General features: G+C 39.2%; 2 protein-coding genes across 3 annotated transcripts in view; one reads left to right on the top strand and one right to left on the bottom strand.

The window, feature by feature from the left end:
* lig3 (ligase III, DNA, ATP-dependent) overlaps positions 1–17,741 on the top strand; it is a 159,136-nt gene that overhangs the window by 17,367 nt on the left and 124,028 nt on the right. The window contains exon 2 of the mRNA XM_074609994.1: positions 13,665–13,796. The gene's annotated coding sequence lies outside the window, so the exon portion shown is untranslated. The remainder of the gene's footprint in view (positions 1–13,664; positions 13,797–17,741) is intronic.
* doc2b (double C2-like domains, beta) overlaps positions 1–17,741 on the bottom strand; it is a 129,360-nt gene that overhangs the window by 33,134 nt on the left and 78,485 nt on the right. For both annotated transcript variants that reach the window (XM_074610000.1, XM_074610003.1), the window contains one exon: positions 6,916–6,990. In XM_074610000.1, coding sequence (XP_074466101.1) covers positions 6,916–6,990 — 75 coding nt within the window. The remainder of the gene's footprint in view (positions 1–6,915; positions 6,991–17,741) is intronic.

Genomic DNA, 17,741 nt, shown 5'->3' with positions numbered 1-17,741 from the left:
GCAGAGCGTGAAACTTCACTTCTGATTAGAGTGCAAGCAGAACTTATGACCTCTTTAGTTGGTCTTAATGAGGCTCTCAGACCGAGCCTAATGATTATTTTGAGAGCAAACTGAGAGAAATATCGGAGCGGGGAGAAGGTGACGGCATCTTGTTTTTTACAGACGGGAATATGCAGAGGCTTCTGTGAGGCCTTCGACTGAGACAGGAGACAAATCCCTAGAAGCCACATGCTCTCGTGGAGTTTTAGTTCACTCACCAGTGAAATAATCCGTTACATTTCATATAAATGCTCCATAGCGGGACACATAAAGAAAGGAAAACCCCTTACTTGAAACCAATCATTGGAAAAAGATGCTACACTGGTCACACTATGTGGCTGACAAATGATCTCCAGTAACTACAGAGCAGAAACTAGACTTTCTCCTGAAGAGCAGAAGCCTTAAAAGTAATTGTGTGGTGTTCAGAAAGTTTTAAAAAGTACATTTAAATCAGCTTAGAAACTACATTTAAACAAAAATCTTTTGAAGATGTGAAACTTTGACGCTGTTCATCCATATTCAACCTAATCTCAGGGGAAGGCGTATAACTAGCACGACATTTCCGCGTGTCATGATAACTCACTTTAGACTTTTCGCATGTCATTTATACCTCACATTGTTGCAACACATTCTCACTCCCAACTCGTCAAATACCGCTGATGGGTCAGTGGCCCTCAGCGTCAGAGACCGTCGCACGGGGTACCCCTCTTTCGTTACTTTTGGACGGACCAGGGACAGCGTGTCAATACACTCTCGTTACATGCATAGTGTCCTTTCAAGATAAACTTCTGTTTTCACAGGAAGTTAGGTTTAGGCAACACAACCACTTAGTTTGTTAGGAAACGGTCGTGGTTGACGTTAACTTCACTGACTCAACTTACGTGACGAACAGCGGCCTCCTGGTTGAAAGTCTTGTGTTTGTGGTTGGGCTTAAAATAAACAAGTAAACTATGTAGGTAAACAATGTAACATAAGTACGGAAAACACAACGTAACCTCAAAATAACTCAACACTACATGTGCCTCTGTGTGCTCCGGTGCTCCTAACGGCATCTGCCAGATTTCACAGACCGGAGGAAAACAAGCAGTAAGAGCTGATCTGAGGTCTGCTGTCCAGCTGCCGTCTATGAGAGCCCGCTGTCAATCACTCGTGAACTCCGACCAAACGGTCAAACTAGGCAGCGCTGATCAAATATGAATCAATATTACGTTACGTTAATGCCTTTTTCTCTCCTCAAATGTTTTCAGATTAATCTTGTAGTGCACGGTTTAGCTGTAAAATGAGAAAGTTTATGACGTCGCCGCCATTGTGAAATCTGGTGAAGGAACGCCAAGTTCTGATCACATGACCAGAGCACAGCCAATAGGAACGCTCTCTCAATGAAATGACCTGCGATTTCTCAAAGTCTCCCGTCACAGGCTAGACTTTTTGAAGCCTGAAAACAGAGCCATGAGGAGGAGCAGAAGTCTAGTTATCTCTCAGAACACTTGAATTACAATATGCTGAAAGGTTATTATGGAATTTCTGCCCAATGATGCCAAACATATATACTGCCTACTGCAGCTTTAAATAATGAGAGAAGTGGTCACGAAATGTTTGTAATATTGCAAATCCAGCACCTTAATCTGCATTGTATCTGCTGATGCTAACCTACATTAGCTGGCCTCCTCTGGCTTGACGGACAGATTCATCTGAACGGTCTGCCGAGCTCCACTCATTTTAAAAATAGCCACTAATGAGCAACCTTTCTAGAATGTGAAGCTATTCCACGCATGAATGACGTCTCTTAACCTGTCGTGCTAAAGAAAAGAACATGGTTTCAGTATGAAGGTGAAGAACAACCCCAATTTGACTTCACTTCAGTCTATAACATCACCTGCTGCTCTATAACAGCTGCTCTATAACGTCACCTGCTTTCTACTTCTACTCCACTGCATCTCAGAGGGTACTTTTTACTTCACTACATTTACCTGACAGCTTTAGTCACTTTACACATTTAGATTTCTCACTATATTCGGAATTTTTACAAACCAATCAGTCGATTTAATGGAGAAAATAATCATCAGATTAATCCATAATGACAATAATCATTAGTTAATAGTTCAAAATGAGTTCCAACTCAACCAACCACACGATATGCTATTAAAAAACAACAGACCGTAGAACGCCGTGATTGACAAATCAGACCCGAGTATTCAACAAAGCCGTGTCATAAAATAGTTTAATAGTCACAGGAGACATTGTTCTAATTTTAATACTTTAAGTACATGTTCCCGATTATACTTTCTTACATGCTAGAACTATGGACAGTTTATCCATCTTCCCAGTTCTTCAGTGCACCGTCTTTGGGTATAGCGCGCAAACACCTGGCAACCTTATCGTGATGATAAAGAACCAGGAAGCTCATAGTCACTGCGCCGGTATGCTCGTCAAGAAATATCTCCCATTAAAACCACACATTGTTGTTTTTACCTTTCAGGTCTTTTAATGGAATATACAACATGCTAATTAGTGAGTTTGTTTTCCACATCGGACAGATGTTTTGATGTGTTTTTTATCACAGAATAATGACATCTGATTCAATAATCTAAAACAATAAATGAATCATAATTAAAACCCACACTTAGCGCTGCGGATTGCAATTATCTTGTGAGAAATTAAATAAAATGTCCATTTAGAACAAATCAAGTGATGATTCACTGCTGATGTAATTATGTGTCATTTACTTGCAAAGGTTTAAAGTAATTTTAGCCTCAAACCACAGCAGCAGAGTATATGTCCATGACGTTTTTAACTGATTCTTCTTAGCAGTAATGTTTCTCTCTGCAGAATGGAGAGCACACAATCATCTTTATAAAGTCAGACCATCATAACCGGGGCTTTTACTGTAGTTTCTTTGCTCCGTAAACTGTCACTTTGCTGCAATAAATCATTTGAATCGTCTTCAGGGTGCGATGAATATACACAGCAATCTGGTCACTGGCTGTTGAGAAATCTCTGGATCAAATCTCTTGGACGGATGCTATCTCAGTTGGCGGGTTTCTCTCGTAACTCGGGTGATTAAAGGGGTGGAGCGGTCCAATTCAGACCAACAGCAGGCAGACTGTTTGATTTGTTTTATGGGCCTATTCCATGTGTTGTGTGACAATTATCACGCTACTGTTTCATTGCAGTTGTCAGGCGCTGGGCTTTCTCACTCTCTGAATGGCTAATTACACATTCTCACGCTAATAATCACAAACTCTATCTGCGCATTCTCACTAATTAGTCCATTTTTAAATTTCAAGAAAAACGAGTTGAGTCACAACAAAGCATCACGAAGCAGTCAGTAATTTACTCCAGTCGGATATGAAGAGATTGAAAATGTTTCTAATTCTGCTTTTTTATATGTACACTGAACAATAAAAGTCACACAAACACATTGTGTGGCTGAGAATACAAAGTGGCCTTGCTAACAATAAAAGGGTGGCATATTGACATTATGACCGTCTCCATCTGTCTGCAGAGATCTAACAGATGCATTTAGTTTGTTTTGAGTCTGGAGTTCAGAGTTTTGAGAACAAAAATAACCTCAGCCTTGTAGAATATGTAACATTAGGGCTGTCAATCGATTAAGGTATTTAATTGTGATTAATCGCATGATAGTCCATAGTTAAAATGAATCACACATTTTTTTTTATCTGTTCAAAATGAACCTTAAAGGGAGATTTGTCAAGTATTTAATACTCTTATCAACATGAGAGTGGGCAAATATGCTACGTTATGCAAATGTATGCATATATTTATTAATTGAAATCAATTAACAACACAAAACAATGACAGATATCTTCCAGAAACCCTCACAGGTACTGCATTTAGCATACAAAATGTTCAAATCATAACATTGCAAACTGCAGCCCAACAGACAACAACAGCTGTCAGTGTGTCAGTGTGCTGACTTGACTATGACTTGCCCCAAACTGCATGTGATGATCATAAAGTGGGCATGTCTGTAAAGGGGAGACTCGTGGGTACCCATAGAACCCATTTACATTCACTGATCTGGAGGTCAGAGGTCAAGGGACCCCTTTGAAAATGGCCACGCCAGTTTTTCCTCGCCAAAATTTAGCGTAAGTTTGGAGCGCTATTTAACCTCCTTCTCGACAAGCTCACTCTAGCTTTAAAACTGAGTATAGTGCATTACTTTTTGTAGCTACAAGTACAAACAGTGTTTGACAATAGCCTTGATAATGTATCTGTTATATTACTATGACAGTGCAAAGTCAGTTTGTCTGAGCTGCAGTATCTGTTGATACATAAATCTGAGTATGAAATCAACAGGTTTGCAATAATAACAGCAGCTCTGAGTTTCTCAGCCGTGACATAAAATCTTCGGCACGCTGCAGCAACATAAATCATTTACCCCCTGACAGCCTCTTCTAGAAGTATCATCACAACATTTATATATGGTTGTTTCTGTGGTCTTTTGTCCATTATATATGCCAGGGTCTATAAACACTTTTTTTGCCGGTACATCATTTTACTTTTTGGGCTCTTTTAAGGATTTTTTGGTCGTTATCTTTGGTACTAAACAGTCATTGCTAAGAAGGCTTAGATTATAGTTCAACATAGACAGTCTGACTTTGTTATTGCAGCCAATTTAATACACTTAAGTGTACTTTGCCTTTAATTGTGCAGTAGACACACGCTCTGTCTTGTACTGACTTTTCTCAGAATATCTGGTGAAGTTTAAAGAATGACCCAGGGTGAATCAGAAGTGAGTAAAGCACACAGTTACACGGTTATTCATCCTTCTTTTTACGTATCTGTCATATGGAACTATACACACACAACAGTAGTCTAAAGTTGAACGGGTACTAAACACTTCAGATCAAAAGAACAAGTGAGATGAGTTTGAAAAGGTACTAGAAGAAAAGGAGATGTGAGTCAGGTAGATGGGTAATCACACAGCTTTAGCTTTCAATAAGCTGCTTTTGTGGAGTGAACTCATTCACAGGATCTCTATTAGATTCGAGGATTTTAATGAAAGGATTAAATCAACCTCAAGGCCTCCAGACGCAAATTAAAGAATTCACTGTCAACCATAGACTGTATATAAGAAGTTGACGTAGTCACTGTGACGTCACCCTTTGGTTTGTGGACTGAAGTTTTGAAGCCTTGAGTTCTTGGTTTGGGTTTTGGCCATCACCGTCTTGTTTTTTTTGGAAACAGAAGGGACATTAGAGGGTGGAGTTAAGTACAACCTAAAGCCTCGTCCACGCTGGGCACGTCAGGAGCGCGTGGCGGCTGCGTTACCTGTTGTTTTTTATTTCAGCGTCAGTGTTAACAGGTTAGAGCAGCCAAACTGTCTCATGCGCTTCTCAGCTGCGTCTCTTCTAGAGATTTGAGGTCTCGCCTATTTTTGCCGCGTGCCGCGCGCAGCTCACAGCAACAACAGACAGTGAAAGTGATCTATTGACTGTATATTGACATCATGCCAGCAAGATTACTACAGTTTCGATGTCTATCTGTAGAATAGCATTTTTTCTTATTCTGAAATATGTGCCGGACAGTGTTGTAGAACATGCAGTGACTTGGAGAGCCCTATGAATGAATATAGTACGGGTTTTAATTGTGGATTATTACTATTATTTACAAATTACCACATGTTTCTTAACTTTTCTCGGTCTAAAATAAATATAAATGACATTTATAGTGAAATGAAATGGCCATTATGAAATGTATGTAGAAAGAAAGAGCTGACAGCAGCAGCAGCGGCACGGCCACCATGCGTTCCTGGTGTTCCCTTCGTGGATGAGGCGTAACGCTGAATAAGGCGACCAAAATGTTACAATTAACTTTGATGAACTGAAAATACATTTTGTACTTTGACATTTAAGATAAATCTGCATTTTTGATTCATATACGTGCATTTTGCATCATCATATCATATTGATATTGGTAGAAAAGCAGTGGTTTGGGTCTGACATGTGGAGATCCAGGAGAGCTTTTAATTCCTCTCGCACAACCGATCATAAGTTACGTCTCTTCAAGTGTGTCCACTTGGGACATTGAGCAGAGCAAAGCTTGTTTCACAGCATGATGATGAGAGACACGGCCTTCACGAGAGAAGCCCAGTTAATGTTGTTTACATTGATAGACCGACATACCCTCACTGTGGTGCTCCCTGAATCATGAAATACACTATTAGCCTTCTCCTCATGTGGGTCTATTTACTGCCCCGAGGAAACCACAAGATGAGCTCAGTCCAAAAATCAATGTATTCCTGCAAACTCTTCAGACTTCAGGGAACTTTGTTGACCCATGCAAAGACTTTAATCCAATTACAGCCGTCCGTCCCTGGCCATTCCACTGGGAGACTGAAAAGACACCAAGCAGCATTTAAAACTCTCTCTGTGCTGTGTTTAACTTCCAAATCTTGTTAGGCTAGTAGTTGATGAACTTCTTTGTGTTCTTGTGATCATGAATTTATGACTTAAAGGAATAGTTCAACATTTCGGGAAGTGCATTTATTCTATTTCTTTAGGAGAGTGAGTTAAGATGATTGATGTAACGCTCATGGTAACTTAGCATAAAGACTGGGAGTGGGTGGAAACGGCTAGCCTGGTTCTGTCTAGTTGTTTTTACATTTCTCTTTATTAATTTGTGAGCTGTAGAGGCGCTGGCAGGTGTAGCCTATATTGTCAGAGTAGCTGTTTCCACCTGATTTTATGCTAAGGAAAACTTAACTGTATCTACAGTATATCCAAACAACAAGACAACATAGTACTAACTACACTTTAATTGAGAGTGCAAAACTGCCTAAAGACTAAAAGAGATGCAGTCAGAGTGAAGAAAATCCAGCAGGTAATTATCATTAATTAACGTAGTGCTCACCTTGCTGGCTCCGGGTAGGAGGTGCAACTTGACGTAGGGGTCAGAAAGCCCGTTGTGGTCCATCGGCTTGAGCCCCTGTGAAGTAAACACAGACGAGGCATCATGATGTGTAACAATATCACTTCAGGACAATTTGGCCAAACATTGTTCCTGCAAATATGCTTATATGTTTCCAGAGTTTCCAGAGAGTCTAAACACCCTCGTTAGTAGCCCCCTATGGCAGCAGTTTGTTTGTTTTTTAACTCTTTTTATTGGTGTTTTTTCCATTGTAATCCGTAGTTTCTCACATCATTTCAACATGTTTTTTTTAAACATACATACAAAAACAATGGCTTATGAATTATTGTGGCTAAATATGTATGTGATCGTTTTGTGTCTCTGTAGTAGTTTTGCATCTCTTTGTAGTCGTTTTTTGTCTCTTTGTAGTCGTTTTGTGTCTCATTGTGGTCGTTTTGTCTCTCTTTTGTAGTAATTTTGTGTCTCATTGTAGTCGTTTTGTGTCTCTTTGTAGTTGTTTTGTGTCTCATTGTGGTCGTTTTGTCTCTCTTTGTAGTAATTTTGTGTCTCATTGTAGTCGTTTTGTGTCTCATTGTGGTCGTTTTGTCTCTCTTTGTAGTAATTTTGTCTCTCTTTGTAGTCGTTTTGTGTCTCATTGTGGTCGTTTTGTCTCTCTTTGTAGTAATTTTGTGTCTCATTGTAGTCGTTTTGTGTCTCTGTGTGGTTGTTTTGTGTCTTTGTGGTCATTTTGTGTCTCTTTGTGGTTGTTTTGTGTCTCTTTGTGGTCGTTTTGTCTCTCTTTGTAGTAATTTTGTGTCTCATTGTAGTCGTTTTGTGTCTCTGTGTGGTTGTTTTGTGTCTTTGTGGTCATTTTGTGTCTCTTTGTGGTTGTTTTGTGTCTCTTTGTAGTCGTTTTATGTTTCTTTGTGGTCATTTTGAGTATCTTCCTGGTTAGTATGTGTCTCTTTGATTGACATTTTGTAGCTGAAGGCCAGGGGGGGGGGACCCTGACACTTGGGAGGCCCCTGGGTCTGTGCCCTCTAGGCCCGTTCAGTAATCCATCCATGCCTGTGACATCCACTTAAAATGGCAGGAGCATACAGAAGTTTTGCCTTCTGTGTAGTTTCCCTCAGCACCTTCATTCCTTGTACTTTACACGCTATGCTTCTTATTTTTTTCTGTGAATCATTACATCCGATCTTTGTCTCTAAGACATTCAGTACAGAACCACCTCAGCTGAAAAGACCCTTCCACGTCAACCTGAAAAACACTAAAGTGAAAAGGGGAACTGACTGAAAGAAAACAGGTTTTTGCATTCCTTTGAAGAACAAATCAATGAGACTCAAAGAGGGAACAGGCAGTAAAGGTCACTCTCACAGTGACCAAATAAAACAGCACCGTGTGGGCGCCCACTGAGGAAAGTGAATAGATGAAATGTAGAGGGAATAAACAGAAGAAATTGAAACCTCAATCAAAATCTCTCCCCGTACAGCACAGGTCTGCGTTTCTTTGACCTCCTGTGTTGTTGAGATTATTCAGGCTGCCGGCTCCTTTTGAGGTAAAAGCACCGCTGAGAGTAGTTTTGTCCATTATCATATCATCACTATCAGGTGACAGCACAGATGTCAGTGTTGCTTTTAGCTTTATGAAAATGTGTTTTTGACACTCTGCTTGTGCGACCACTTCTCCAAAATCAAAAGATATTCAATTTAAAGCGATTCAAAATGTTTTCCTTGACAAAATGAACGATCTATCGATGATCAAAGTCGTGTTTGAGGATTGTTTCTCCGTTGATAAATGAATCGACTAATTGTTTCTTCCTTGCTTTCATCATTCATGCCTCTTAAATTGGCTCTTCTGTCAACACTTCCTGTTTGTAACAGAGCGTTCTTTGTTTTTCTCCCGTCTTTATTAAGTCAACAGAGACAGAACATACTGTATAACACAATAACAGATGCATACAGTATATACAGAACATATAGGGGAGCCGGGGGGGAGTGGAAGTGAGAGTGTGAATGTGGGAGTGTAGATATGTAGATGGAATATATAGTAAGGGGAAGTGATGGATATAAGACAGAGATGGGAGCGAGCGACCAGTAATTTGAGGCAGTTTTAATGCATTTGTTTTTTTCTGTCATAAAGAAAGTTAGCACATTAGACGTGTGAAACGGGACCAACTTTACAATTTTGTGAATGTTGCATTCCTGTTTAAAGTTATAGCTTCACACTGAAAACCACTTGTTAATTTAAAATGTGTTTTATATGTACAAATGTATAATGTATAAATATGGAGATCCAAATCAACAAACGGTAGCAGTTTTAAAGGGGACATCATGAAAAACTTCCTTTTCCAGTGCTTGTGCTCATACATTGGGGTATCTTGAGTGCCTACCAACCCACAAACTATGAAATAAGACAACCCAGTCAGTTTTTTGTGCGTTGTGTAGTTCAGAAAACGTGTACAACATCATGCAACGGTTTGTATGATATCTTACAAATAAGTTATTTCGCATTTTTCATGTGGTTTCCTACGAATGTCCAGGAAGTATAGCTAAGAACAATGTATGACAACAGCTTGTCCTATATCTCATGCAGGCTCATTAAAATATATCGGTCACAGCTTGAGAACTACCTCTGCAAAGGTGAACTATATTTTTCTCGCTTTTTCAGGAGGGGCTCTTAAAGAGACATCAGACACTAAAACGGAGCGTTTCAGACAGAGGGTGAATACAGGTATATTCAGACGGACAGCAGGAGAAAAATTGTTTTTTTTTTACATGAAAGCATGTAAACATGTTCTAGTAGAAAACCCTAAATACAAGTATGAACATCAAAATGAGCACGATATGTCCTCTTTAATAATATTGTGTATATTCTCTGCTCCTATAGTTTGAGATTTGAGAGGAATCACAACCATGAAGCTGTTGCATTCAGAAACGGGGACAAACAAATCTAATGTCCTCGAAAAAAATAAAAACCAGTGGTTGGAAATCATTCTCTGTGCAGTATTTTAGTAATCCTACAGAAAGAGTGCCAGATGTGGCCCTGACTGTATACAAGTTGATTTTAACGGCTGCACCGGGTGGCCTTCTGGTCTACTGAGGCCACCATCAGTGAGAAATTGTTATCTCTGCCTCTTCTACAATTGATTTCACCCTGTGTGATTGCTGAACACTGGTGCAAAATATTGAGTCTTGATTCTCAGAGACAGCAGACCAGGAAGGGAGATGCAGTTTATTACAATGTGTTGCTGAAAATGTTTTTTATTAATCCTTCTGAGTGACCATCAGTTACCAAAAGTTAATATTTACCACCTCTGCTTTTTGCCGATCAATCTGTTGCACTGAATCCTAGTTTGTCCACTGTGGTTTACAGCAAAAATAATAAATATAAGGTTCTAAATGATACCTATACATATAATAAGAGAAGTTACATACATGCAATAGCTAGACGCACCAATATTGGCTATAGTGAGAGAAATGGGATGGGAATCGTGAGGCTCGTTGGAAGATATGTATCGCTGCATATAATTTGTCTAAAAAGCAAAGATGTCTTTGTGCTCAGTTGAGATCTGTTATTTTACCTTTAACTGTTGAAACTGAACGGTGTGTTAATCTAGAAGAAGAAGAGCGGATCTGTCCAATGTGTTGTCTAAACAATATAGAAAATTTGTTTTATGCTATGATTTTTACTGTGAACAGCGGCATGCTTTCTTTAGTATAAGATAGAAATAGATATTGATTTTGTAAATATGGATGATGCACACAGACGGAGATGGCTGTTCACAAGTGAAACATATAAATTAGCCAGTTATCTGCCTGGGAGAAGATAATAATCTGTAGGTATTTTTTTTATGTGAACAGCTCATGTGGGATACAGATTTAGTTTTTTTCCCACATACTTTTTAAGACTAGAAGATGTTTGTAAACTAGTAGTGTTTTGTAATCCCATGTGGGACGGGCCAAATGTTTAGCATGTCACAGAAATAAAACATAAATAAATGAACATAGTAAAAGCAAATGGCACTCACTTTATCTTTAGCCTTAGAATATGTCTTCACTATTTACTGCAGTAGACTCACACACACGTCCTGAATAATAAACCTCTGTGCTTTAACATGTATCATCCATCATTGTTAAATATAAATCCTGCAAACTGTATATAGACAAAATGAATATACAGAACATAACCACACTCTTCATGTATATATAGTAATCTATTACATTACCCATTCAACATGTATTACATTGCACTATTTGCGTTTGTTTACAATCTATAAACACTTGACTTTTTAAAATATATTTATATTTTCTCCTACTTGTGTGCAAGAGCTTGAAATTGACTTTTTTTCCTCAGCGTGCCACAACTGTCCCAAATCTACTTTCAACAGACTTAACAACCAATATCCCAAATTGAAGTTCTTTGTTGTCATTCCACATAATAAATATAGTTGTAGTATAAACTATTTATTATAATCCATGCGAGTTAATTGGCATCACTTCACTGACTCACTCTGGTCCACCATGGAAGTTCTGCTAGCTGTTCCCTGCACTTATATCTGAATAAAATAATGTAAATCACCTGAGGTGTTTGGTCACAGTCAGTTTTCATTATTCGTTTAGTTATTGGTTGAGCTACTGTCTCTTGTTTATTTCTAACTGTTTGATCAATAAATGGATAGAAAAGATGGGAATGGGAAGAAGTAGATGGATGGGACTGGGAGCTGTGGGAGGAAGATCCCACCACCAACACTTCTTCATGATTCTGGCTGTCACCGTGGCTTTATTCAAGGGGCTTCTTTGCTTTGCAAACGTCGCCGCCGTTGTTGTTGTTAAGCCACCTCAGCGTTTTGATGACGCAGGATTTTCACACCGTCGCGTGGGTTTCTCTTTCTTTGATAATTTTGTGTGTTAGCAGTAAGCGTGTGTGATGTAGTGTAGAGCTTTGGCCGCCTGACATTTTTCAAATTTGAACACCTAACAATTAAAATTGGATATATATATTTCATGATGAATAAATGTAATTGTATCATTGGTGATGAGAAGTTTCACTACTAGCCTCTGTATCTTTAGTAGGGTTTCCACCAAAAGTTCAAGGAACTAAAAGGTTCCTTCAAAAAGGCCCCATAAAAAGTACCCAGAACTTAATTTAGACCCTTGTCCTTGAGGTCAAAATGCAATGAGTTCCTCAAAAGGTTCTTAGTTCTGGGGGAAAGTTCCTGCGGTTGAAATGGGGTGTGTCCCAGGTGGTATTTTTATTGTCCCCAGGACGACGGGACATCCTTGATTTAGAGCGTTGCTTGTGTGTACATATAAGTTAAATGTTTTTCTTTGTTCAGCTTTGCTCTCCTTTTTTGTTTCTATCTTCCTGTAAATTGAGCTGATTCTGATTCTGATATATGACTACGCAGAATAAATAATGTTAAAGGAACAGTGTGTAACATTTCGGGGGATCTATTAGCAGAAATGGAATATAATATTAGTAACTATGTTTTCATTAGTGTATAATCACCTAACAGACAAACCAAACACTGACTCTAAAGAGAGAGACTTTCACGTTTTTACGTTACCTGAAAGCCACCGTAATACTCCGTCACGCTTGTGAAACTGCGGTAACGTGAGCCGCAGAGTGGTAACCATGGTACCGCCAGCCGCCGTCTGACCTCCGTTGCTCCTAAAGTGGTGTTATTATGGTATGGATGGCCCCTGAGCGAGGCCAACGGTGTTACCACGGTTTTGCACTCGGTGGCTCACGTTACTGCAGTCTTGGAAAGGGAGGAGTGAGTGCAATCTGCAACCACACCACTCGATGCCACCAAATCCTACACACTGTCCCTTTAAAGCTTATAATCTATATGGCTTTATGACCTTCAATACAAAGATCTAATTTTTCACATCTGGCAAATAATAAAGGACTGAAAACAGCCACACATCCTCATTTATCAAGCCCAGTGCCATTATTTTAATTAGTCCGAGTCTTTATGGTTCTTTCTTTAATGGATCAAAAAAAAAAAGGCAAAAACAAAACAAATATGACGACTATTCACCCACAATTATGAGGCTTAATAGAGGAGCTGGGCTCAAAGCCCAGCACTCAGCAGGAATTACTGGCAGCAAAATGACACACTCAACTGTGTCTGTAATAAGGCAACAGTATACTGCTTCACATCCTGCCTGCACAAAATACAACTATGGTGACACTCATTTCTTTAGCTGACAGTCATAAACATGTATACGCTTTAATAGCACATAGACGGTGTCAGATATACTTTGATCTCTGACAGGACGCTGAACGTCCAGACTGAAGAGTCTACAGTATAAAAACAGACAATGAGATCAGTTTAAGAGGAATTAATAACTAGATGAGTGGGTCTGTCACTGGGTTTTTTGTATGTCATAGAGACAGTTATGTCTACATACAGTAAGATAGCACTTCAACACGATAACATCTGTTGTTAGATAGAACAACTCCCGTCCTTCTAGTCCTTTATAGATTACTGTAAAAAACAAAGATGTAACGAGAAAGTCACTCACATGACATTGTGTTATTCAACATTTTGGTGGTAGCTGTTATTAAATCCACCATGAGGAGACTTAGATTTTACTTTTACTTTGATTTTTCCATTTTCCCTCATCCATGGCTGTCTATGCTATTGTCTATGTAAAGATATAGAGGAGTAATGTCTACCTGAGCAGATACTGAAGTCACTGTTTGTGTGTTGTAATCAGAGCTTCTCCGTGCTTTGTTGACAGAGTGGAGGTCGGTTGCGTGTGCCTTTTAGCGCATGTGAGCCTGCCCCACTGGCTCACCATCGGCGTCCTGCACCATCCCGACTGACAGCGTTTTCGCAGAAGTGTAGCACCCACCCTCCGGTTCCTCCTCAGGTAAACACTGTTATCTCTGTCAGCACTGTTGCTGTTGTTTGCTCTGTTAGCGCTGTTAGCTGCAAGCCACCGGGCTCAGCAGTCGCAATGTTGAGAGCCAAGTGGAGGCAATAGATAAGCCCTGAATTTCGTATCGAGCACCTTTATAGTGGAAATGAAACGTTAATTTCCATTTAGTAAACCAGCTTAACTTGGTGGGTGCAGGAAGGTGTGGTTCGCCTTGACAGACATTCCCAAAATAAATCAAGAATAGCTCCACAACTACCAGGTCTATATGCACGATCTTGGTCTCTATGGATAGGTAAGACCTCAGAGAATTCATCCCCTATCTCAGTAACATTGCATCTGTTACTATGCCTGAGTAAATTGTGATGAACCAAAGGTAAAATTTACATTTTTATCCTCTCCTAAATTCTTTTCTAAATTAGACAGTGGATAACACCATTACAGCAATGATGTCACGCACAGAGATGCCACTAAATTCATTCAGCAACTCCTTGACTACAACTGTGCCAAAGCAGATATAAATAACACAAAGCACATAGATTCTACAAAGGTTTTAGTGAGGATAGGACCAGGCGGACTCTCCATTTGGCACACTTGGATACCCAAAGTGTGTCAAATGGGTTTTCTACCTATAAAATACTACTGATATCCACTACAGGAGGCTATGTGCACACAATGGAGCCTTTAAAAATAATATTAACTAAAAACACAATTTCTCGTGCGTTGGTTTTGAAACTAAAATATTGAAATCATTGCCAAACAAACATTGTTTAGACAAAATACACTTGGAGTGTTGGTTTAGTAGCGTTAAGTCCTCGTCTTTTAGAAACAATTAGGAAAAGAAGAACACCACAGCGCTTTATGAAGTTTTTAAAGGCAGTGTTTTAACACACAGCTCAGCCAAACCTGGTACCGGGTCCGTCAGGTAAAAGAGGTTAAGATTATAAGCATGAAACATAATTGAGACCAGAAACACTAACGAATAAACCTAGCTTTAAATAACATTTAATTAGTTTTATTGTCATGTAAAAGACAGGTTTGTTTTCGAGTGAAAAAAAGTAAATGCCATTTTCTGCACCTGTACTATCAGTCCAGTTATGGTGAAACTGTTTTTAGTGCTTGCTTTCCATAATTATGGCAGTATAAAAAAACAATAAAAAAAAACAGAATTGCTCTAAATCTGCATTGTTATTTAACCCTAAAAGATATGCAAAGGTTTCCTTGATAGAAACCTGATTATAGATGATAATGTATTAATTAAATAAATAGATTAAATCATTTTTTAACCCCCAAAAAACATGCAAAGGTGTCCTCCCTGCCAACATACAGCAAACGACTTCCATTCATAAGATATAGGAGGCAAAACCCGGGGCAAAAGAGGCCACAGGCCTCGCTGCTCATTAAGTTTAATTGCAGTCAGTGTGTCAGTGTAAAGTAATTAACCGACCCAGATGAGCTTATCAACATTTTCATCAACTCTCTTCTCTCATCTAGATTTTGGCAGCTGGACAGTCAGAGGACAGCGTTTAGATATTAAAACTGTAAGGAGAGGAACAAAAATTGGAATTTGAAAAGTGCGGGATATGTTGGGAGGAAAGTTTAACTTTCTATGATAGATAGTTGTCAGTATATTATATTCATCATTACGTGCCTAACATTAACTTAATGCATGAGGAAGACGGCACGGAACACGTTTAGTATCAGAGGGAAAAGCAAAAATGACAAAATAAATGAATATATCCTGCAACTAAATGTTTCTGTAATGGAGCACTCTGTGTGACTTTGTATTGTCCCCATTTTACTTCTGTGATCATTAAATGTGCATTCACATATTGCTTAAGGCCTTTATTTGAGAAAGCAGTGGTAAACTGATGACTTCACAGTCAGACATGAAAGAAAAACGAACCACGTCTGTTAGTTTGTTTTGATGTGTCGAGTCGTGAGTCGCCAGAGGGTTGAACCGTACTGCTGCAAACTCATATCTTATTTTTAAAGTTTCAAACGTTGACATACTGTCGGTCTTCAAGATGAAACATTTGGTTGTTTGACTCAAACACAAACCCAAAGACTGAGTGTGCCTCTTAAACACAAAGCTGGAGGCTGTTTCTTTGAACGCACTGGGTAAGCCTAATGAGAAGTTATGATATACAACCTTATTGTGAACTATGGGAACACTTTCTATGACATCCATGTCTATAATGCATTATAAACATACTTATAATGCGTTATAAGCCGTTCACGGGTTTGTTGAATACTCGATTCTGATTGGTCAATCACGGCAGAGTCCTGCTTGGTTAAATAACGAAGCTACTAACATTAACGGTGGTGCCATTGAGTTATTGTTATGAAGCGTTCAAGTTCAGTAAAAATTTGTATTGGGCGAAGGTAAAGTCTAACTTTATCATTTTGTGTTCAAATGTAATCTCGTAAAATTAAGTTTTTGGTGAGAAGCTTGAATACAGTTGTTTTCAGTTTATTTAACTCAATTTCTGACCCTGATTATGAATATTTATGAGTGCTTATAACTATGATTATACAGTGCCATAAGCAGATTATAACACATTGTATGTTTGTAATGCGTTATAGACATGGGCGTCATAGAAAGTGTTTACCTCATAGTCAGAGATGCATGCATTGAGACATGTCTTCTGTTACGCTGAGGATGTAACATTCAACAAAAAACAGCCAAGCAGAGCTGAGAGCTGCTCTCTGGAAATGAGGCGCAAACAACACGGTCAACATTCACTTTGCAACTCCAATCTCAGTGCCGGCCGTGACCCTTTCTCCTCAGTCGTGTTTCTTATTTTCTCCTCTTATCCGAGCAGCAGCCTGGTGAACTAAACACATAGGATATGTGACTATATATAACACGCCTGATCTGAAATACAAACTGTTTTTTTTTTTTTCTCTGTGCAAAAAACAACAAATCAACTCCTAAACATGTAATTTTGCCTGCAACTCCTTGTTCATTGATTTTCAGTTTCCACTATGCTCATCCTCAATTTCCTGCTGTACATTTCGACTTGTGTTTTCCACTCAGTGAAGTTATTGAGATGGCACCATGAGAGCGTTATTGTGCTGCTGTCTTCATTTACCTCTATTGTTGCCTGCAGCTAACACCTGAGCTATCATTTGAGCGGAGGCATATTATGTGGTGTTGGACTGGAATGAACAGACAGCTGCGTCATGCTGCTGATTGCAAGAGCACACTGTGAATACTCGGTTGATCATAATTACCGAGGGTTGGAGAAAAATGACCACTGCGAAAGGCAGATGGGTAACATGCATCAGTGTATCCACACACCTCCCATCTCACACATACTCATTCACAGCAGTTCCCTTGAATAACAACCTCTAAATGCTGTGAAATGAAGTTGAGCTCTCTTTGTTTTGGAGATGATGAGCTCCCTCGACATCTTTGGGAGGAAGTGGGGGGTTTGGCGTGTGTGGTGGTGTCCGGTTTGGAGCTGGAGTTGATCGGAAAACATTATAATGAACAGAAAACCAGTATGTGCGCTGAAGTCGCATTTAAATGCTGCTCTAAATCTAAATCATATGAACCACTGTATGTTTAGTGCTTGATTTCCATTTCCCCGTCATTATCAAGGAGGGTGGAAAGAGGAGAGGTCCCGCGTCAGCAACGCGTCATATCGTTAAATCTAGTCTGCACTCTCCAGATGTTGGAGAAATATTTACTTGCTATTAGGGATGTCACGATACCAGAAATCTGTATTGACAAAAAATGTAAATGCAACTCGAGCTAGTGATGTAGAAACTCAGGACTTTCAACCAGGAGACCGGTGTTCGTGTCCCAAAGTGTTGAGTTATTTTGAAGTTACATTAGTGACGTTTGTGACCTATTTTCAGTACTTATGTTACGCTGTTTACATACGTAATTTACTTTTTTTGGGGGGGTTTTCCTAAACCAAACTAAATGGT

The sequence above is a fragment of the Sebastes fasciatus genome, chromosome 16 (genome assembly GCF_043250625.1).
Source record: "Sebastes fasciatus isolate fSebFas1 chromosome 16, fSebFas1.pri, whole genome shotgun sequence".
In the NCBI taxonomy this organism is placed as follows: Eukaryota; Metazoa; Chordata; class Actinopteri; order Perciformes; family Sebastidae; genus Sebastes; species Sebastes fasciatus.
The sequence above is the reverse complement of the archived record's forward strand: the minus strand, read 5'-3'. Positions and strand labels throughout refer to the sequence as shown.